The sequence below is a fragment of the Monodelphis domestica genome, chromosome 4, assembly GCF_027887165.1.
Source record: "Monodelphis domestica isolate mMonDom1 chromosome 4, mMonDom1.pri, whole genome shotgun sequence".
Lineage (NCBI taxonomy): Eukaryota > Metazoa > Chordata > Mammalia > Didelphimorphia > Didelphidae > Monodelphis > Monodelphis domestica.
In genome coordinates, this window is record NC_077230.1 from 433274805 (window position 1) to 433293835 (window position 19031).

The window sequence follows — 19031 nt, forward strand, 5'->3', positions numbered from 1 at the left end:
ACCATTTTAACTCTTACAGTTTATGACCCCAACTCTTTTAATTATTACAGTTTATGGCATCAACCATTTTAAATGCCACAGTGTCTGATTCCAGGAAATGGGATAAAAACAAAGAGCACAGACTTAACCTGAATAGTGCCAAAAGAGCACATAGGAAATACTTATGTGGATTCAATGTTGCGACGCTTGACATATGTTAAGTCATAGGATTTCCTTGTATCTACACTCTTTATGAAGTACTCATACAAGGACCAACATTTGACTATCATGCTGGCTTCCTTTATGCCTGGGAATGAAAAACGTCAGACCTGGGAATGGCACTTCCCTATCAAAATAGAATTCTAGTTCCTTTCCTTCTTATAATATGGCAACTTCCTGTAGTCTTGGCTGCAAATGGATAAGTGAAATATTACTGCATTCTGTCCTACAGACTTGTGGGACAGAAATTACTTTAAATTGGACCTTTACAAGGGCCCATTATAAAGTTATTCTTGTTTACTCAACATTTTATACATAGATTTTGGTAATTTGATTCTGATTTTGAATATTTTTTTCTTCCCTTTCTCCCAAAAGTTTAACTTTCTTCCATATTTTTCCCTTTATATATTTTTTGTTTTGTTTTTTGTTTGTTTCATTTTAATTGTTTTTGAATTCTTTTAATAACTGACTCATACACCCCCATAACTCAACAATGCATCCTGAGCAGATCTGAATTCTTTTAACATCCAATTCAGGGGGGATTGTATTTTAATAAAAATCCAAGATTTTGAAAAGTTCTTTTTGGTTTGTTTGAGAAAGATCTTCAAGGAAGAAAGTTGCTAACTCCTAAATCCAGAGAATGAACTGTTGCAGAAAGATGCCAGAAAACCTACATTACATCAAGATCAAGAATGAATCTTGGGGTGTGGTTGATTGAACTGAACGCTGATTGAAGTTATTTTGAATGTACACTCTTCTGCCAAAGGGAACTGCCCCCTAATTGGCTTTTGTCAATGGACCCAGCAAAACATTGGTTTTGTTGTCTTTCTCTATCTCTCCTATTTTTCCCTTTTCTCTAACTATTGTAATTTCATAGCTGGTATGTTTACAAGACCTAGCTCGAATGACTGAGATTACTTCTTCAGTCTTATTTACTTCAAAACTGGTTTGCTTTTTTGACCTGAAGATCCCCAGAACCAGTAAGAGACAGCTTTAGGAACATGAAAAGAAAACCCCAGCTCTGTATCAACAGCAAAGACCTTTTACAAGAAAACCATAAAACAGGATTACCTGGTGTCCTAGGAGACAAGAGATCAGCATTTTGGTGTTACTAATCATTGAAAAGTGCTAGTAACCTTCCACACCCAGGAGGGAATGAAGACAGTGCCTTGAGGGTAGATTCAGAATTACCAGGGAACATCGTCCTTACCCAGGGAGAACACGTTCTGGGCATTCTCCACCATCACCTCCTTGTACAACGTCTTCTGACCAGGGTCCAAGAGGCGCCACTCCTCCTGGGTGAAGTCCACAGCCACATCCTGGAACGTCACCAACACCTAAACCACCAAAAGCCAAAGGCACAGAGCTGAAGGAGACCTCAGAAGTCATCTCACATAGAGGTCATTAATTTTTAGAAGGAAAATGAAGCACAAAAAAGATTCCCTCAAAGGACATCCCCCTTATCAATGTCCATGCCAGCCCTTCGACCCTGAGTCATGAGAAGCACAATGAAACGATGAGAAGTTGTTTATATGGTCAATTGGAAGGAAGTTCAGGAATGTGTTTCTATGAATGGTTTCTAGCTATGGGATCTGACAAGTGATCTGTCCTATCAGTGACAGAGGAGGATCCAAAGAGGGGAAAAAAGATGATGTGAAACCTCTTCCCCACAAGCCAGCCAGGAGTCTATCAGACTTGGTGCATGCCAGCAGCAGCCCCATCCCTGTCAGCCAGCACAAGCCTTGGAGGCAGCTGAATCAGCAGAGATTCCAGAGTTCTCATGGGTGATGGAAGAAATTTGGGCAAAGACAAAAACTGGATCTGCAAAGCAAGGAGAGCTCGAAACATCTGGAACACAGAAATCATTGGAGGAGGGGAGAGAGAGAGTTCCAATGGAAGTTTGAGAGAGAGACAGTTGGGACCCCAGCTGCCTGGGAATTCATTTTCTTCTTCTGCCTGAAGGTGGAAAACAGAGCCCTTCATCTCCTCCTTGGCCATTGCCTTCTACTTATACTGTGAGCTGAAGAGATATTTAGTCTTCCAAGAAGAGACCCCTGGCAGAGTTATTGCCGTCTTTCCTCTGAAGAGATATTTCATTGCTTTCAGGAAGAGATTCATTTTTCAATGCCTTCATCAATGTTACAACTCAAAAGAATAGGGACCCTTTTCCCCTCCTTTCTAAGCCCACCCTCATCTCTTTGTCCCCAGAGAATAAATAGATCCTTCCAACTAACAACACAGTCTAAAAGGTTTTGTTATTAGAGAGAAGAACCACCCAACCATCTGTGAGGAAATCTCCATTGACCTTGCTCAGTGGGGAAAAGAACAGGAAGTGGAGAGGGGAGGGGCCCAAGATTCAGCCTCTTTCATTGCTTACTTCCTGGTGTAACCTCTGTGGATCTCCCAATTACATTTTTCACCAAGTTCCTGTCCTAGTACACATTCCACAGGCTATAAGGGTCCAGGAAGCTTCTCAGAAGGAGATGACAGAGGCCCCTTCAGTGGCACTGGGTGTAGAACTCCGTTGTATTTCCCCTTTGGGGATCTGGGTCCCTGGGCTCATTCACAGTCCCAGGATGAGCAGGAGCACTAACACACCAGAATCTGTGACTGCAGTGGAACAGGAATCCTGGTCATAGTGCCAGGGTAGAAAATAGTGCTTGTGGTTGATCACACACAAAGATAGCAGTGACTATACCTCTTATTATGTCATATCATCTTGGAAGCACTAAAAACTTACAGGATCCCAGAATTACTTCTGATATGAAAAACTTAAAGCTTGAGACAGCCCCCTCCACCACAAAAGAATAAAGTTAAAGGTTATGAAATTAGATGAGAAAAGAAGAAGAAGAAAAAAAAAGAACCTGGCCATAGATTGGTATTATGGTGACCAAAGCAAAACAAAAACTCAGAAGGGAATAATTATATCAGAAAAGCAACTGAGAAAGGCTCAAAGAAAAATGTCAACTCATCTCAGGTCCCAAAAGATTTGCTGGAAGAAATCAAATGAGATTATTCAAATTAAATAAACAGGAGGAAAAATTGAGAAAAGAAGGAAAGTGCTGTAAGAAAAGAAAGGAACCACACAAAATGGGAAAATCTATACAAAAATTCATTGAATAAAAATATTCTGAAAAGCAGACTTGGCCACATGGAAAAAGATGGTTGCATTTTTATACACTGATGAAAACAAATCATTAAAAATAAAAATTAGTCTTATGGAAAAGGCACCAAAATTCATGAAGAATGAAATTCCTGAAAACACAAATGTGGACAAGTGGAAGCAAATGACCCTGAGACACCAAGAAACAATTTAAAAAAAGAATAAAAAATAGGGAAAAATGTGAAACATTTCATTGGGAAAAAAAATTACCTGGAACATAGTTCAAGGAGAAATAACCTAAGAATCATTGACTACCTGAAAGTTATGATTAAATTAAGAGTCTTCTAGAAATAGTGGGTAGAATAGACATTTAAGGAATTTGTTGATCACCTCCCAAGATTCCAAAATGATAACTCCCAGGTATTTCTTAATTAACTTGGGACTGCAGGGACTTCTGAATTATACTGAATACACAGCGTTATAAAGTCACCTGAGCCACTGCAAACTTTTTCTCTATAAGCCGGGCCAAAGGTCCATCATGTTCCTATTTACTCTCCTTTTTCTTTAAATTCATACTTTGCCATTCCAAACAAGGAAATTGTAAAAAACATGTATCTGAGTCTGATCACATGAAGAGATTGAAATAAAATATGAATGAAGTCTTATTTGTACCCCGGATGAGGAAAGGTCGAGTCTATATTACGGAAGGTGTAAGAATGAAAGGTCAAGAGGTTCACTGAAAGATAGAATCTAACCAACAGGGCGCAGATGACAACTTCCACCCCAATAAAATGGACGGAGATTCGGTTTACTTACTTGGTAGAATAATATTAGAGTTCCCTTTCAGGGTTGAATACCAAATCCCTTCTGAAGAGTCAAAGAGCCCATCGGGATGGATTACTTCCCAAAAGGCTGCTCCTGGCACTGCTACTGTCCCTGGAACCAGGCCCTGCCCCCCAGGAGCTCCCAGTCTAACGGAGGAACAAATGTCAGCAGCCGTGTCTACACTGGCCCTGCAGGAAGGGACTCTCAGAGGGAGACTGGCAGTGCTGGGGGCCAAGGAAGGCCCTCTTGACTCAGTTTCCCCTGCAGGGCCATCTGAGGCCATCGAAGGCCTCTCTGCCTCCATCTTGGCCTGAGCCTGAGCAAGAGCCTTGCTGATAGCAAACTCCATTTCTCTGGCTGCTCCCCTTCCCTGCTACTCTCTCCGGCCCTCGGGGCACCTGCACACTGCTGGATGGCTCTTTCCCAGGAGGGCTTCTGTCCTTCCCCAATCTCCTCCCTTGTTCCTGTGCTGCTTCCTGTCTCCTTCTTGGGATGAGCAGTAGATCCTTCCTGTCTTTTCTCCTGCCAGGCCGGAATCTGCTCTCTGAGATGGCCTGGACGTGGCTGCTGCGCTTGTCCTGCTCACAGGTCTGCCTTCAGTCTGGGCTTTCCTTGTGCCTTCTGCTGCCTCCTCTGGGGACTCATCGCCAAAGGGCCCTCCCGGGGCACGTCCAGACGTCCCTCCATGACTCTCTTCTTCCTCCTTTAAGGAGGGGGATGGAGGAAATGGGGGGCAGACGGTCCCCCATTAGAGGAAGCTGCAGACTCAGGAGGGGGCACCCAGGGCCAGAAGCCAGGAAGGAGGAGGTCAGAGCCAAACACTGTCTGGGTTGCGCCTGTCCGGCTGGGTCCTGGGCGGCCCCATTCAGCCTCTTGCCACCGGGGAGCCTCATCATTTCAGGACAGGCTCAGAGGAGACCCCTGCAGACACCCCTGAACATCCTCAAGTCCCTTCTTCCTCTCCTCTGACCAGGGACACAGGCCTCCTGGCTGAGCCTGACCTGGACCCTCCAGCCCCTGGCTCTGGGCATCTCCAATGGCTTCCCTCAAGCTAGAATGTTTTCCCTCCTGCCTGGGCCTCCTGGCTTCCTTCTTCCAAGCTCAGCTCATGTCTGACCCTCAGAACAGAGCTCCTGGCCCCCAGCATGGGCGCAGCCTCCCTCTGAGAGTCCCTCCCGTATTCTGCAGGGCCAGTGTAGACACGGCCTTGGACACTTGTCCCCCCACTAGACTGGGAGCTCTTGGGGGGCAGGGCCTGGTTCCTCCTTCCTGGGCTGCTCCAGCAGGTCCCCACAGAGCCCCTTCCCTTCCTCAGTGCTTTTCCACTTGAGCTGAGCCATGGCAAAGGGGAGGCAGTCAGAGAGCCCTGGGGAGGGCAAAGTCTGCTCTGAGGAGGACCCTGAGAAGGACAAGAGCTGGGAAACTTTCAGGGCTCTGCTCTACGCCTGCCCAGAGAGGACCCAGATGTGAAGGGCTTTCCCTGAGGTCCAGTTGTCAGAAGGCAGAGCCTGGCCCAAAGAACCAGGTGGGTGAGAAGCTCTGTGTGTGTGTGTGTGTGTGTTTGCACACGTGTGCTAGGCATGCACAGAGCACACATGGAGTCTAAGGAACAGACTAAAGAGGGAAGAGGCTGTCCTTGTCGGTGAGCCATAAGGAGGGAGCATTGAGGAGGCAAAGGGGGGAGAGCAGCCTTGGGGGGTCTGAGGGGATCAAGGAAGGGCCAGAGTGCCAGGAGTGACCCTGAAAAGCAGCAGCAGAGAGCAGGGCGCTGGTGCTCCCACCCCATCCCACTGCCTGTCTATCTGTGGGCAGAAACCATCCCGGGCACCACACTGGCAGCTGCCTACCCAGGCCTCTGGGGCTCAGCCCTGGGCACACTGCACTCACCTGGGCTGGGGGGCCGGGGCTCCCAGGGGCCACCCCTCTGGCTCTAGTCCTGGGTCCTCTGCAAGCTCTTTGTCTCCTCTTCCTGGGCAGGAGGCTGGCTGCAGGCATTGAGGCAGGCTGAGGTCCAGCAGGGAGAGCCTTCAGGGTCCAGGGGGAGGACAAGAAAGGAGGTGAGGCAGGGACAGGAAGGTGCTCTGAGCAGGAAGACTCCCCCCTCCCTCTCTTACTCCTCTTCTGCCCATCCTCCTGCAGAGACCAGGAGGCAGAAAGGGCTTTGGGATCCCAGATGGGAGGGGAGGAGTGTAAAAAATAGACTCGAATACAGGACTACAATCCCCATGAGCCTTTGCTCCACTTCCCCAGAATGCCTTGTAATCTCACCTGGGCTGAGATCAAGAAGGTATTTAAGCTGATTCAAAGGCTTTTGAGAGGGGCTCTTGGACTTCCGTTTGGGGCAGATGTGGCTTTTTTGTCCATAATGTAGGTGAGGTTGTGTCTAGGCCTCTCTATGGCCTGGACACGTGTCTCTTATCCTGTATTTTCTTTAATCCTTAATCTTCAATAAACCTCTAAAAAATATAATACTCCTTGGAGAGAGAAACTAATTTCTACCTGCCTCAGTCTCCCCAGTATTCCTAAATTTTAACTGTTACAGTTGGCGACCACTAGATTGGATGAGAACTTCTCAAATTTTTTAGAATGATTTTTTTAAAGCCACAGTTATCAGAGATGCTCTTTAGAAAACCATCTTGATCAGCTCCTGCCTGCCCTCTCCGGCTCCTGCTTCTGCTCCTGGCCTCTCACCTGATGCCTGAGAGGGACTCCAGCTCCCGGCCCAACCCACCCCGGTGGTCTGTCTCTCAACCATCTGGCCTCCAACCCAGATGGCTCATCACCCCAGCCCCAGACCCACAAGCGTGACCCCAGCCGGCTCATCACCCAGATCTTTGGAGAAGATTGCTGAGGACTCATTGTGACCAGCTGGTAACAGTATTGGCCACATGGGCGGAGGGGAGACAAGAGAGGGAAAGGAGACCGGGCAATTTTCCCTTAGGCTAAGCCTCCACGTGGCTGGGGGTATTGGCTCCATGTGGGTGGCCTAGGCTCCACGTGGACTGGGGCAGGAGGAAGGATCATATCAGGGGAGAGCTGAAAGAGAGACTAGAGAGAAAAAACAGATTTTTTTCAAACAAAAACTTACAAAAGCAATGGGCTGTGTAAAAAGATACTTTTTGACTGTTCTGGTAATAGCATTGACTTCACCTGCATGCCAGAAGAAAGATACAGCCCAAAGATTCAACTTTGGGGAGTCAAATGCATGGTTCAGGGCACTGAGAGCATTGTCCTGGGTTAAAATCTGGCCTCAGATACTTTCCAGCTATGGGGCCCTGGACGGGTCCCTTGAAACCCTTTGCCTAGCTCTTACTACTCTGCCTTCAGACAATAGATATTTAAATGGATAAACACACACCTAAGGAATTTTAAAGACTAAAGGCTATATTCTAAGGCATTTCAGACTCCAATGGTTTATAAAAATCTCTGTATTCTATTGCATTTTTTGTTATGCTTTAACTTTGTGATTTTAAGTTCATATATTACTGGATTCAATATTATTCTGCTTGAACTGAAGGTTGATTGAATTTATTTTGAATGTACTGAGTTTTCAAATTCTGTTGTTTTCTCCCTATAACTATTGAACAAATATTATTGTGAATAAGCCCATATATGAAAAAACAGCTTTTTTTCTATTTTGCTGAGGATAGATGGACTTCAGAACTGGTTATAATTGTATTAACAACCTTGAAAAATTTAATGTGCTAAATACCTCAAATGATTTAATTTTAAGGGTTTTTTAAATATGATTTTTGGAATTTTTTTTTTACAATCTGGTTATTTTTGCCTGCCCTAAGGCCCATTAGCTGAAGTGAAATACATTTTATAACCCTCAAACTTCCCACATGTGAATGGAAGTTGGGCAGTTAATCTCAGGGCATTTGTATCCCTAAAAGCCTCCAAAAAGGAGCACCCCTTTATTTATACTCTTCAGCTCGCTACTTCTACCAGAATTGATATATAGATTTCTTGATTATGTTCTAAACCCAAGATGAGTTTTACTTTGTTTAAAAATATGTTTATTACCAAGGTTGAAGGATTGCTCTGTTTGTAAAAATTGTGACAAATGTCCATCAATTCAGAGGTTTTAAATATATCATACAGCAACTTATGTGAAATATGAAAGTGTGTTTGTTTGCTATTGTAATTGATTGGGCTATTGAGAATTTGGGGGATTTTGATATCTACATATTTGTACTACTGTATTTTTAAAGATGAAAAAATTGTTAACCTTGTTCAATTCATTTGCCTTCTACTCACAGTGATCATGGCCAGATATGAAGAGGAAATGGATCTCATTTTTGGTGAGAACGTCTTGCTAATTTTATATTTTCTTAGCTGTCACAGAGTGTCAATGATTATAAGCTATATTTTTGAATTTTCTTAAAAGCTCTTTTATTATTATATTTTTCTTGCATGTGCAATATACTTTTTTCAGGTTTTATTTTTTCTCTCCTTTTTATATTTCAAGCACATGTCACCAGCATTAAGATTCTCTTTAACCTTTTGATTTTTCAGTACTACAAGTGTAAGATACACTTGTCAAAGCATGCCCAAAAAGCTTGTGACTATAAAAACGATGCCACTAATTACTTAAATAAATTATGGGACTTTGCTTAATGATTCTGTCTGATTCCAGGACAAGATGCACACACAAGAGCCATTTCACAGAGCCAAAGAAAGGCCAATCCAGGATGAATTGATGCACTTCTAGGCCAATACAAAGGTCTTGAACCTAGTGTGAAGATTCAAGGTTACTGTGTTTAACATGTGTTAAGACATAGGCTTTCCTTGTGTCCACACTCACTCTGAAGATACTCACAGACGAGTATCCCCAAAACCTTGGCTCCTACTTGGCTTCTATAATCTGGTCCCTTTCTTTTCTGCCTCTCATAGTGTGGTACCTTTCTGTAGTCCTGGATACTGACTGGGTAAATGCATCATTACTTAGTATCTTGATTGGGCCCTGATTCAAGGACCTGTTATATTTATTTTTCTTCTACCTGGAATTTTTACACATAAGACTTTGATAGTCTATATTTTCATCCAGAAATTTTTCTTTTCTTTTTGATTTTTCTGATGTCTTTTTAATTTCTCTTGCCAATTGATTCATATATCTCATACCTCAGCCATGCATCCCTAACTGATTCTGTATCTTTCAATCACCCACAACACGGGGAAATGTAAAAAAATATTATTGTAAATTGCAAAGTTTAAATTCCTTTTGAGAAGAAGTTTAGGTAAAGAAGATGCTACCTCTCTGAATCCAGAACTGAACTGTTGGAGAAGCCACCATGAAGAAAACTCCAGACCACAAGTTGCACAAAATTGAACTTTGGGTGTGGTTGATTGAACATTTATTTGTATGTATACTTTCATGCCAAAGGGGACTGCCCCCTAACGGCTTTTTGTCAATGTGTTCAGCAATTATTGTTTTTATTCTTTTTTTTCTCTTATCCTCACATTATTGTAATCTTTTAAGTTTATTATGTTTTTATGATCCTTTTGGGGAAAAATTAATTTTTCCAAAAATGATCAAACGGGAAAATGTAAAAAATAGACTCGAATACAGGACTACAATCCCCACGAGCCTTTGCTCCACTACCCCAGAATGCCTTGTAATCTCACCTGGGCCGAGATCGAGAAGGTATTTAAGCTGATTCAAAGGCTTTTGAGAGGGGCTCTTGGACTTCCACTTTGGGGGCAGGCGTGGCTTTTTTGTCCATAATGTAGGTGAGATTGTGTCTAGGCCTCTCTATGGCCTAGACACATGTCTCTTATCCTGTATTTTCTTTAATCCTTAATCTTCAATAAACCTCTAAAAAATATAATACTCCTTGCAAAGAGAAACTAATTTCTACCTGCCTCAGTCTCCCCAGTATTCCTAAATTTTAACTGTTACAGCAGTGAGAGGCTCCAGGACCCCCAGTCAGAGCTCCTCCTCTGCCCTCCCTGCAGCCCCTCTGCCCAACTCTCACCCAAACAGGATCCAGGCCACAGAGCAACTGCCTGGTCTAGGAGGGAGGGAGCTGGGGAAGGCTGAGGACCAGGAGGGCTCTGGGATGGGGCTGCCAGGAATGACCAGGGAAGCCTGAGGCTGGGAGACACAACCCTGGCTGGGATTCTCTTCCCTGGAAGGCTCACTGAGGGCTCTGAGAAGGGAGGCAGGAAGCAGGAGGCCTGGGCAAGGAAGGGGCTGGGAGGCAAAGGAGGACCCTGTAACTGAGCTTGGAGAGGAGGAGGAGACATCCCAATGCCAGAAGAGTTCCAGGAGGGCAGCTGAGCCTGGGAAAGCAGGATGTTGGTCCCAGGCTCTAAACAGGAGCTGGGGAGGACTCCTGGGACCCTGTTTTGGAGCTTAGCTTGGAGGCTGGTTTTCTGGAGGGAAACTGGAGACAGGAAGCTCAAGGCCTGGGATTTGAAAGGGAGTCTGCAGGAGAGCCATAGGTCCAGTTAAGGCACCTTCCTTAAAAGCTTTGGTGCTTGGGTCCTAGTGAAGTACTGGAGAAAAAGAAGCAGAACTCCATTCAGAGAGCCTGGGTCTTGGGTAGGATGATGGAATCTCTGAACAGGAGCACCTGGCAGGGAAACAGGCCACCTGGGTCCTGGTGGGGAGGTTAGAGGCAGTGCTCCTGAGTCTGCATGGGAGAAGTCTGAAATGTGACCCAATGGTCATCCTGAGGACAGTGTCCTGGGACATTAGGGATGTGGTAGGGAACCTGGAAAAGAAATAGCAAAGGAGAGCTGGCCAGAGAGGCAATTGGGGGAGGTACAAGGGCTCCCATCAGCCCCAGTGAACACTCACCATGTGGTTAGACAGGGAGGATGAAAGTGAAAGGAAAAAGCAGCCACATGGCTTCCTGGCTTAGACCTACCTAGGACCTGCATGCACAGGGATGGCTTCCAGAAGGTAGAAGGATCTCAGTTGCAAGGCAAGAAGGCAGAGGGACTTTGTTTCCAATGGAAGACTAATGTCTGGGGCCCCAGAAAAAGAAGAAAGTTTGATCTCAGTTCCTGTGGTTCAAGTTTTCAGTCACTGCACTCTGGGAAGATCTTCCTGTTCTCAAAGGTCCCAACCTGACTCCAAAATGCCTGGGCCACTGGCATCCCAGGCTCCTCCCAGGCCTGCAAACTCCACCCCAGGGCTCAAATTCCACCTGAGAAATCAACCAACAGGCTGGTCATCTGCAAGGCTCCTCCTCCCCCAAACTCCCTCCAACCCTAACCCTATCTCAGCTGTGGATCTCATATCCTCCTCCTTCTGAGTACAATCTCTTGCCTTCTGCCAGCTTTCTAGACTCAGCTTCTTCCAAATTAGGACAAACATACCCTACAGACCTCCTGATTCTCCCAAACATCCCCCAAATCCCTAGGAAGGCATCTCTGTCCTTCCTGCAATCTGCACTCCAGACTAACTCTTGCTCCCACTATTTAACCTTCTCCAACCTGGAAACATTTGTACTCTTTGGGGGGGTCTTAATCTTTATCTTGTTATTCTTGCCTAAGGGGCTTTTTCTCAGTGGATCCTCTGGGAAAATAGCCCAGGAAATCAGGACACCTGGGTCCCAGCCACTTATTTCAGGTGTTTCTAAAAGAAGCCTTTGTGTCTCTTCCTATTATCAGAGAGAGATTACAGAGCAGGGGAAAACATGACTTAGAAGTTTAGTCAAAACTTATTAATTAAAGCAATTTTCTTTGGAAAAGTATTCAGTTTTAAGATATAACAAAATCAAGGCTGTATTTGCTAAGTGAAAAATTATACAACCTTGCTTTTCTGTATATTCATTAGACCTTAAGAGAGTTCAATAGTTAGGTGAATTGTTAATTTTTGAGAAATTGGAAAGGCTCTGTAAACCTTAAAATTTCTTAGACTTATAAATGTTGGAAATTTCACCATTGGGAAATTTCATACTTGGAAAATTTCTTAGTGGGAACTCTATTGGAATGTGAACCCCATTGGCAAGGGAGGTTCCTTCTCCTCCCTTCTTAAGATTACTTTAGGACAGAAACCTTTTGCTGAACAATGGAAAGGGCTGCAGCATAGACCAAAATTTAATTATTCCAATCTCCACCCTACTCAGGGTAACAGGATTTAGGAAGGGCTGTAGCAAAGGATCAAGATTTAATTATTTGAGAATATGACCTTCAAGAGACATGTGCAAAGCCACAGACTTCTGGGCGGTCCTGGGTTAAGGTAGAGCCACCATTGGCACAGGGAAAATGATGGACAGTGATTGGTAGATGTGAGAACTGAGGGGAGGGAACTTGGATGGTTTCCTTAAAGATAGAGGGGTCTGAGGACTGAAGGGTGGTTAGTTGGAGAGGTGCTCTGAGAAGTTTGCTCTGAAGGAAGCTGGAGGTGGAGGCCCCTGAGATTGTTTCTCCATTTTGGTCACGTGAGTGATAGGGACTGATCTCTTTTCTTTGCCTCAGCCATCTAAGGGCTTGGGCCTTTTGGCCCAGCCTAAACAGAAGGGGTATTTAAGCCCTATTCCCTTCTCTCCCCTTTCTCTCTCCCTCTCTCTCTCTCTCTCTAATACCTTTTTCTTCCTCCTGTTTGTAATTAAACTCCATAAAAGGTTGATTGCTGACTTGAGTTTTCATTTAGGAATTACATAGCTGAATTCCTTGGCGACCTTAAATTAATATATATCAGCCTTTTAAAGTGATTTCCTTGTCACAGCTCCATGAACTGATGTAGAGCAAAAAGGAGCAGAACCAGGACAACATTATTCACAGAGATTGATACACTGTGGCACAATTCAATGTAATGGACTTCTCTACTAGCAGCAATGCAATGATCTAGGATAATTCCGAGGGATTATGAGAAAGATGCTATCTACATTCAGAGGAAGAACTGTGGCAGTAGAAAAGCAGAAGAATAACAAGATTTATCTCATGGATTCATGAGGATGAGATTCAGCAAGATGACTTTAAATAATCACTCTTACAAATATGAATAGCATAGAGATACATTTAGATCAATAATGCATGTATAACCCAGTGGAATTACTTGTCAGCTATGGGTGGGGGGAATTCAGAGGAAAGGAAGAAAACATGAATCATGGAACCATGAACAATATTCTTAATTAATTAAAAAACAATGAAAAAATAAAAATCAATCAAAAATTTCAAAATAAAAAGCACAATGTACTTACTTCACCTTTTCTCAAAACTGGGAAGCTGATCTTCTGGATTCGAGTTTTGAGGGGAAAGAGAGCAATCCTGTTGTTTTTCTCAAAGTGAAGTTTCTACTCCAATAAAATGTGAAACTAAAATATTCATCTAAATTTTAAAACAATTTTAAACAATAAATTTCTACATATTTTTCACAGGCGCCCCCCTCCCCCCTTGAAGGGAGATCTCTGTGTGTCTGTCTATCCATTGATCTAGAAAAGAGGTGAGGGTTGGAGGGGGAGGGACAGGGGGTCCAGCATGGTGCTTCAATGGATTGAGAGTCAGGCTTGGAGACAAGAGATCCTGGTGTGAGGAGGGGGCTTTGTGGTGCCCTGAAAATATGGTTTCGAAAAGCTTCTCCCTCATGGCCAAGCGATGTGCCAATTCCAACCATGCTGATAGGGTATGACCCCAGCAACTGGCTCCAAAGGGTCCTGCCATTACCCTTGTAGCCTCTCCTCCCACTCTCCCAGGTACAGGAAGCAACCTGCAGCAGGCCTTGGGCCATCCTTACTTCTAGCAGCTCATAGCATTTCTCTGGAAGAGTTCACGGCCTTCATGATAATCCACACAATCATGGCTGAATTCAGAATGCGCAGCCAGACTAAATTATGGATGACCAGAGAAAATGGCTCGTGTTGGGGGCTCCCGGGGGAAACAGGCCCGTTAGCCAAGCTGTGGAACCCCAAGTCACCAGACTGTGTGTCCAGGTGACTCCAGGACACACTCCTGGCCACGTTCCCCCAAAGACAGCCAACCAAGAGGACATCTCGAGGGGCTCCTGACAGCTCCTTCGGTTATGGCGAAGTCCTGGAGGCTAAAGCAGGAGCTCCTTCCAGAGGAGAATGGCTGGCGAGGTGTGCCTGAGCCGGACGGAACATGCCTGGGCCATGAACAAGGGGCCCTTTCAGGGAAAGCTGGGATACCGGAAACGGTGAAGGAGCAACAACTTGGAAAGCTCCCACAGCTGGGTAACTGTGATGAGCAGCCAGTATTCGGGAGGACTCCTGGAGACGTGACCCAGAGGCGATGGACGCGGTGACCTGGGAGGGACCCCGAACTGTGGAAGTCCTCAGAAAAGCCATCAGCACAGGCAGAGGCCCGATATCTGGCAGCTCTCCCAGAGCCCAGTGCCCAGCGCTTCCCAGGGCGGGCGGCGTCCACCTGGGGCTCTGGGACGGATCCCGGGGACAATGCCCCCGGGAGAGCATTTCTCCAGAGAACATGGGGGAAAGGCCTTCCTGCGGGGGGGAGGGCAGGAGCCAGGCCTGGGGGTGCCTGCAGGAAAGGGCTCCTCCTGGGGGCTGGCAGCTCTAGAAGGACCCCCCAGAGGTGCTGCACCCTCCCTGCTGCCTCCCCAGATTGCTGCAGTTGGGGATAGGGTTGGCCCCTCCTTGGGGGGGGCCCGGGCTCCCCCCAAAAAGCACAAGGAGCAGAAGGACTTTCAGAGATCCCTGGAGGAGGGGAAACTGTGGGAGGGGCATGGATTGTCAGGGGCTGCCCCGTGCCTCGGTTTCCTTCCCTGACAGAAGGGGGGATCCCTCTGCAGGCCTCGGGAAAGAGGAATCTCTATTCACCGATCAGCCTGTCAATCAATCAATCAATCCATGGAAATTTATGAGGCCCCTGCTGTGGGCCAGGCTGTATCCCGAAGCAGCTTCCAGCTCAAAGAAGCAGCAGGGCAGGGCTGGAAGGGAAAAAAGGGTGGGCGGGGCCGAAGGCGGCAGCTCCCCAGGCCTTAGGGACCGTGAGCGTATAGCTGGTCCCTCTGCCCGCCCTGCACCCAGGGGCAAGAGGACTCCATTTCCCAGAATGCCTTGTCCTGCCTTAGGGTAAGTCTTGGCCCCTCCCTCTTCGGAGGAATTCATATCCCGGAATACCTGTTTCCTGTCTTCGCCCTCTTCTTGGCTCCGCCCCCTACAGCAGCCTCCAGGTACGCAGGGAATCTCTCCTGGCCAGGCTCGGCTTCCGGAAGGCTTAGAGCGGTGCGTCTTGGACCTTTGTTGTGTGAGAGGAGGAGGGGAGGGAGTCAACGGGCCACGCTCGGCCCGGGCTCCTTGCTCTGGCAGCCGAGACTTTCTGCTGTTGGGACCCGGAAGACCCAGACAGACCAGTTCCCGGTTAACGAGGCGGGGAGTGTGGGCGGAAGCTGCTGCGCACGCGTAACGGGGTAGGAGGGGCGGGGCAAAACGCGTAATGGCGTGCTTGGGGGAGGGGCTCTCCCAGTGTCTCCCTTTGAGTCTCTCTGTCATGGCGGTGTCTCGGTGTCTGCCATCACCTTAAAGGGACTCAGAGAAAGGGACAAACACGGTAGTACGGGGGCGGGCGGCTCTGAGTGGAGCGAGAGCCGTGGCGGGGTTTTGCCCTTCCCCGCACACCGGACCTGAGAGGCTGCTGGGGGAGGGGTGGTCTGGACTCTACCTCAAAGGTGACAACCAGGGCAGAACAGACCAGGGAAGAAGGAGCCTGGTCAGCGGGCAGCGGAGGTATCTCTGCCCACCTGCCAGGGAAGGAGTCCTAACGTTGGGCTCCGAGGAAATGGCAGGCCGCTCTCCCCGCCCCCACTTGATGCCCCCATTCCCCAGCAACCCTCCATCCAGCCAGTGCAGCTTTTGAGTGGAAGGAAGCCAAAGAGGGGGTGGGGGCGGGGCGGGGCGGACGCTGCCCCGCACATCCAGTACCTTGTTCTGGCCTCCCAGGGCGGGCCCTGAGCTTCTCCCCACAGTCCCTGCTCACAGCCCCTCCCCCCTGGCCATAGGAGGGCCTCCCTGGTGGGTGCTGGGAATGCGGGGGTGACAGACAGCGTTGGGCTTCCCCAGCCCCAGCAGGAAGAGCCTGGCAGGGCTGGCACCGAGTTGGGCACAGGGCCGCCAGGGGAGGGGGCTGGGCTGGCCGAGGAGAGCTGCCCCAGGGAGGAGAGCAGGCCTGGGGGGGAGCCGGGGAGGCGGGGCCTGGCAGGAAGGGGCCATCCAAGGGCTCTTCTGGTTCCTGAAGGCCAGTCAGGGACAGGGCAGCCCCCTGAGCTGGGTGAGCCCCGGCTGTGCCCGGCCTGGGGGGTTTCTGCAGTTCCTCCATGGAGGACATTGTGAGGGTCAGAGACGGCTCCGGGCCATTTTTCTGAGCTCAGGATCTGAAATTTCACTGCGGTGGGTGGCAGCTGCAGGTGCCCCCCTGTCCCCAGAGCAGGGCAGGTGTTTGCGGGTGTCTGACGGGTCATGCCAGGCTGCAGCGTGCAGAGGAGGGCAGCGGGCTTCGGTCAGGGTCGGAGCCTTTGATCAGTCCAGCACGAGGTAGGTAAGAGGAGAGAATGGACGACTCGTGCAGAGGAGCCTGTGTGGGCCGCAGTCCTCGGGGAGCTCCAGGTTGGCCTAAATCTTCCCAGGCTCGAAGGGCCCCCGGAGGGCCGAGCTTGTCTCTGGGACCTCCTCAGGCCAGCGAGTCCCACCATCCCGGCTCCTCCTGCAGGGCAGCAGAAGGCTTTGATGCCATCAGCTGGTTTTATATCGGACACCCCAAACTCCTTCCCTTCCACACCTGGTCCATGTTATTGATATCCGATGCACGAGTAGTGGAATAACTGATCTAACTCCCATCATCACTGGCTTCATGATCAGTAGTCTAGAGACAGGAAGACAATTTTCCTTTAACAACTGTAAGATCAATTGTAGGAAATCAAACACGGAAATTAGATCTAAACAGTTTTCTTGCAGATGAGATTTCCATCCAGATGTGTAGGAATGCCGGGCACTTCAGAGGTGGGGGCGGGGTGGGGGTGGGAAGCTGCTAGGAACCAGCCAGAGCAGAGAAGTTCCAGACAAGAAGCTGTTTTCTTTCCGAGTTCTCTGCATTCTTCCCGTTGAGTCCAGATTTCTCCGCTTTCCTTTGGAGCGGAAATCTTTTGGCCTTCTGGCTCTAGCTGTGTCTGAATGAGGACTTTTCCTGCCCTGCTAGTAGCATGTTATTGTCCGATCTGGCCTCCGCCTTGTCAGTTATTCCTGTCAGCCTCTCAGCTTCTCTCGACCCTGGATCCCCGGGTTTCCATGGTTACAGACTTAGACTTAAGACCCTTCGTTTTTCATCAATAAACTGTTTTTGAAAATAAACATTGAATTGTGATATTTTCGTGGAATAAATTTCTCTCTAACCTGGCCAAGCGCCTGCTTCCCCTGGGATGAAGTAATGAGGGAGGAGCTGAGGTCTCCTAAGGCCCCTCCTCAGCGGCTATTTATGAATCTGAGTTGTCAGGGGAGAGACTGAGTGGGGAGCTCACCAGGGAGATGTGCAGACGTGTGTGTGTGTGTGTGTGATATGTGTATATAGTGAGAGAGAAAGACCAAAGACCTGTGCTAGAGGAGAGAATGACTGTCTTCATTTTAGATTTTGGAAAGAGTCCACTGAGCACATGAAAGGTTCAGTCGATGAATTATTTAAGTGAAGAAATTCTGCCTCTTGAGAACTGCACTCATTACACTGTCAGTGTCTTTCCTTTGAATTAACTCAGTGCCCAAATTCAGTTAAGAAAATGTTCTCTTTTATTATGACGAACCCTCCTTCCTTTCCTCTACCTACTTATTCTTCCTTCTGGGTGATTAAATATAAAATGAATATATTCCATTAACCAAAGACTTTTATCATAAATCAAAGACAGGATGTTTGGGCTGTGGCACATCCTACCCAGTGGATCCCCAAACTCTCAATATTACCCAAGTCTGCCCATCCTCGCATAGCTGAAATCGGGTCAGATGTCATATTACTCTTGATGCTTTCATCTAGATAAAGAGTATCTCAGCCTCTGATAAGTATTCTTATCAGATCAACTCTGACATTTATGGAGGAATTTCAGATCACCTCTTCTCCATAGAATCTCCTCCCTCACTCAGAAAGCACTTACTGTCTCCCTTATTTCATAAGGAAAAGCATTTCAGAGTAAGTCACTTCTCCAGGTTTGACTCTCACAACATCATTCTCCCTTCAGACACAAAATGCCTTTGTCAGTATCCCATTGGGCTCTGAGTGAGTGGTCTCCAGTGCTGGCTCTGACACTCTTCAAGGTTAGCAGTTTGGTGTAAATCTCTTGTGTGCTTCAGTGTCCTCCAAGTCTGTTGATGAGGGATTGCACTATATGAACTCTGAAGGTTCGGCTCTAAGTCCCTCACTTTGGCTGGTTTAGGGGTGGATAACACTCAAGGATGTGGCTGTGGACTTGGTCCAGGAGTGGCACCTGTTGGACCATTATCAGGAAGAGCTGTACAGGGAGGTATGAAGATTGAATTTAGCTATTTCCTGATTTTAACAATGAAGATACTTGGTCTAACAAAATGGGGGGGGATGTGAATGTTAAATTACTCCACCCTACTTTGACAGTACTTTAGGGTATATATAAGGGCTGTTATCTGTAGTAAGTAAAGAAAGACTGCAGGATGACTGGCAGGAGCATGTGACTCAGAACCACGGGACAGCCTGGGTCAAGATTCCCAGGGGGGTGTGGTCTCCACTGAAGACAGACTTCTTCCTGAAGCTTTTGGAGGTGGCTGAAATTTCCACCTATCTACAAAATGCCTGGCCCTCTGTGAGATACCAGCTAGAGGAGAGAGATTGCTTGAACAGCTTGCTGGCAGCTAGATGGAAGACCATGGAAAGGTCCATTAATGTCTATTGGACCTAATTTGGACTTTACTTCTGGCCAGGATCGTGGCCCATATCTGGACTCTGGGGGAAAAATTCAAAT

At 47.3% G+C, this 19031-nt stretch overlaps 1 protein-coding gene across 1 annotated transcript in view; it reads right to left on the reverse strand.

Moving 5' to 3' along the window:
• The window catches only part of LOC100616896 (zinc finger protein 665-like), a 31286-nt gene extending 15467 nt beyond the window's left edge, over positions 1-15819 (reverse strand). Inside the window, exons 1-5 of the mRNA XM_056825596.1 lie at positions 15804-15819; positions 15184-15301; positions 13285-13317; positions 6014-6151; positions 1409-1535 (exon numbers count right to left, since the gene is read on the reverse strand). Coding sequence (XP_056681574.1) covers positions 1409-1535; positions 6014-6121 — 235 coding nt within the window. The 5' untranslated portion in view covers positions 6122-6151; positions 13285-13317; positions 15184-15301; positions 15804-15819. The remainder of the gene's footprint in view (positions 1-1408; positions 1536-6013; positions 6152-13284; positions 13318-15183; positions 15302-15803) is intronic.
• Between the last annotated feature and the right edge of the window lie 3212 nt (positions 15820-19031).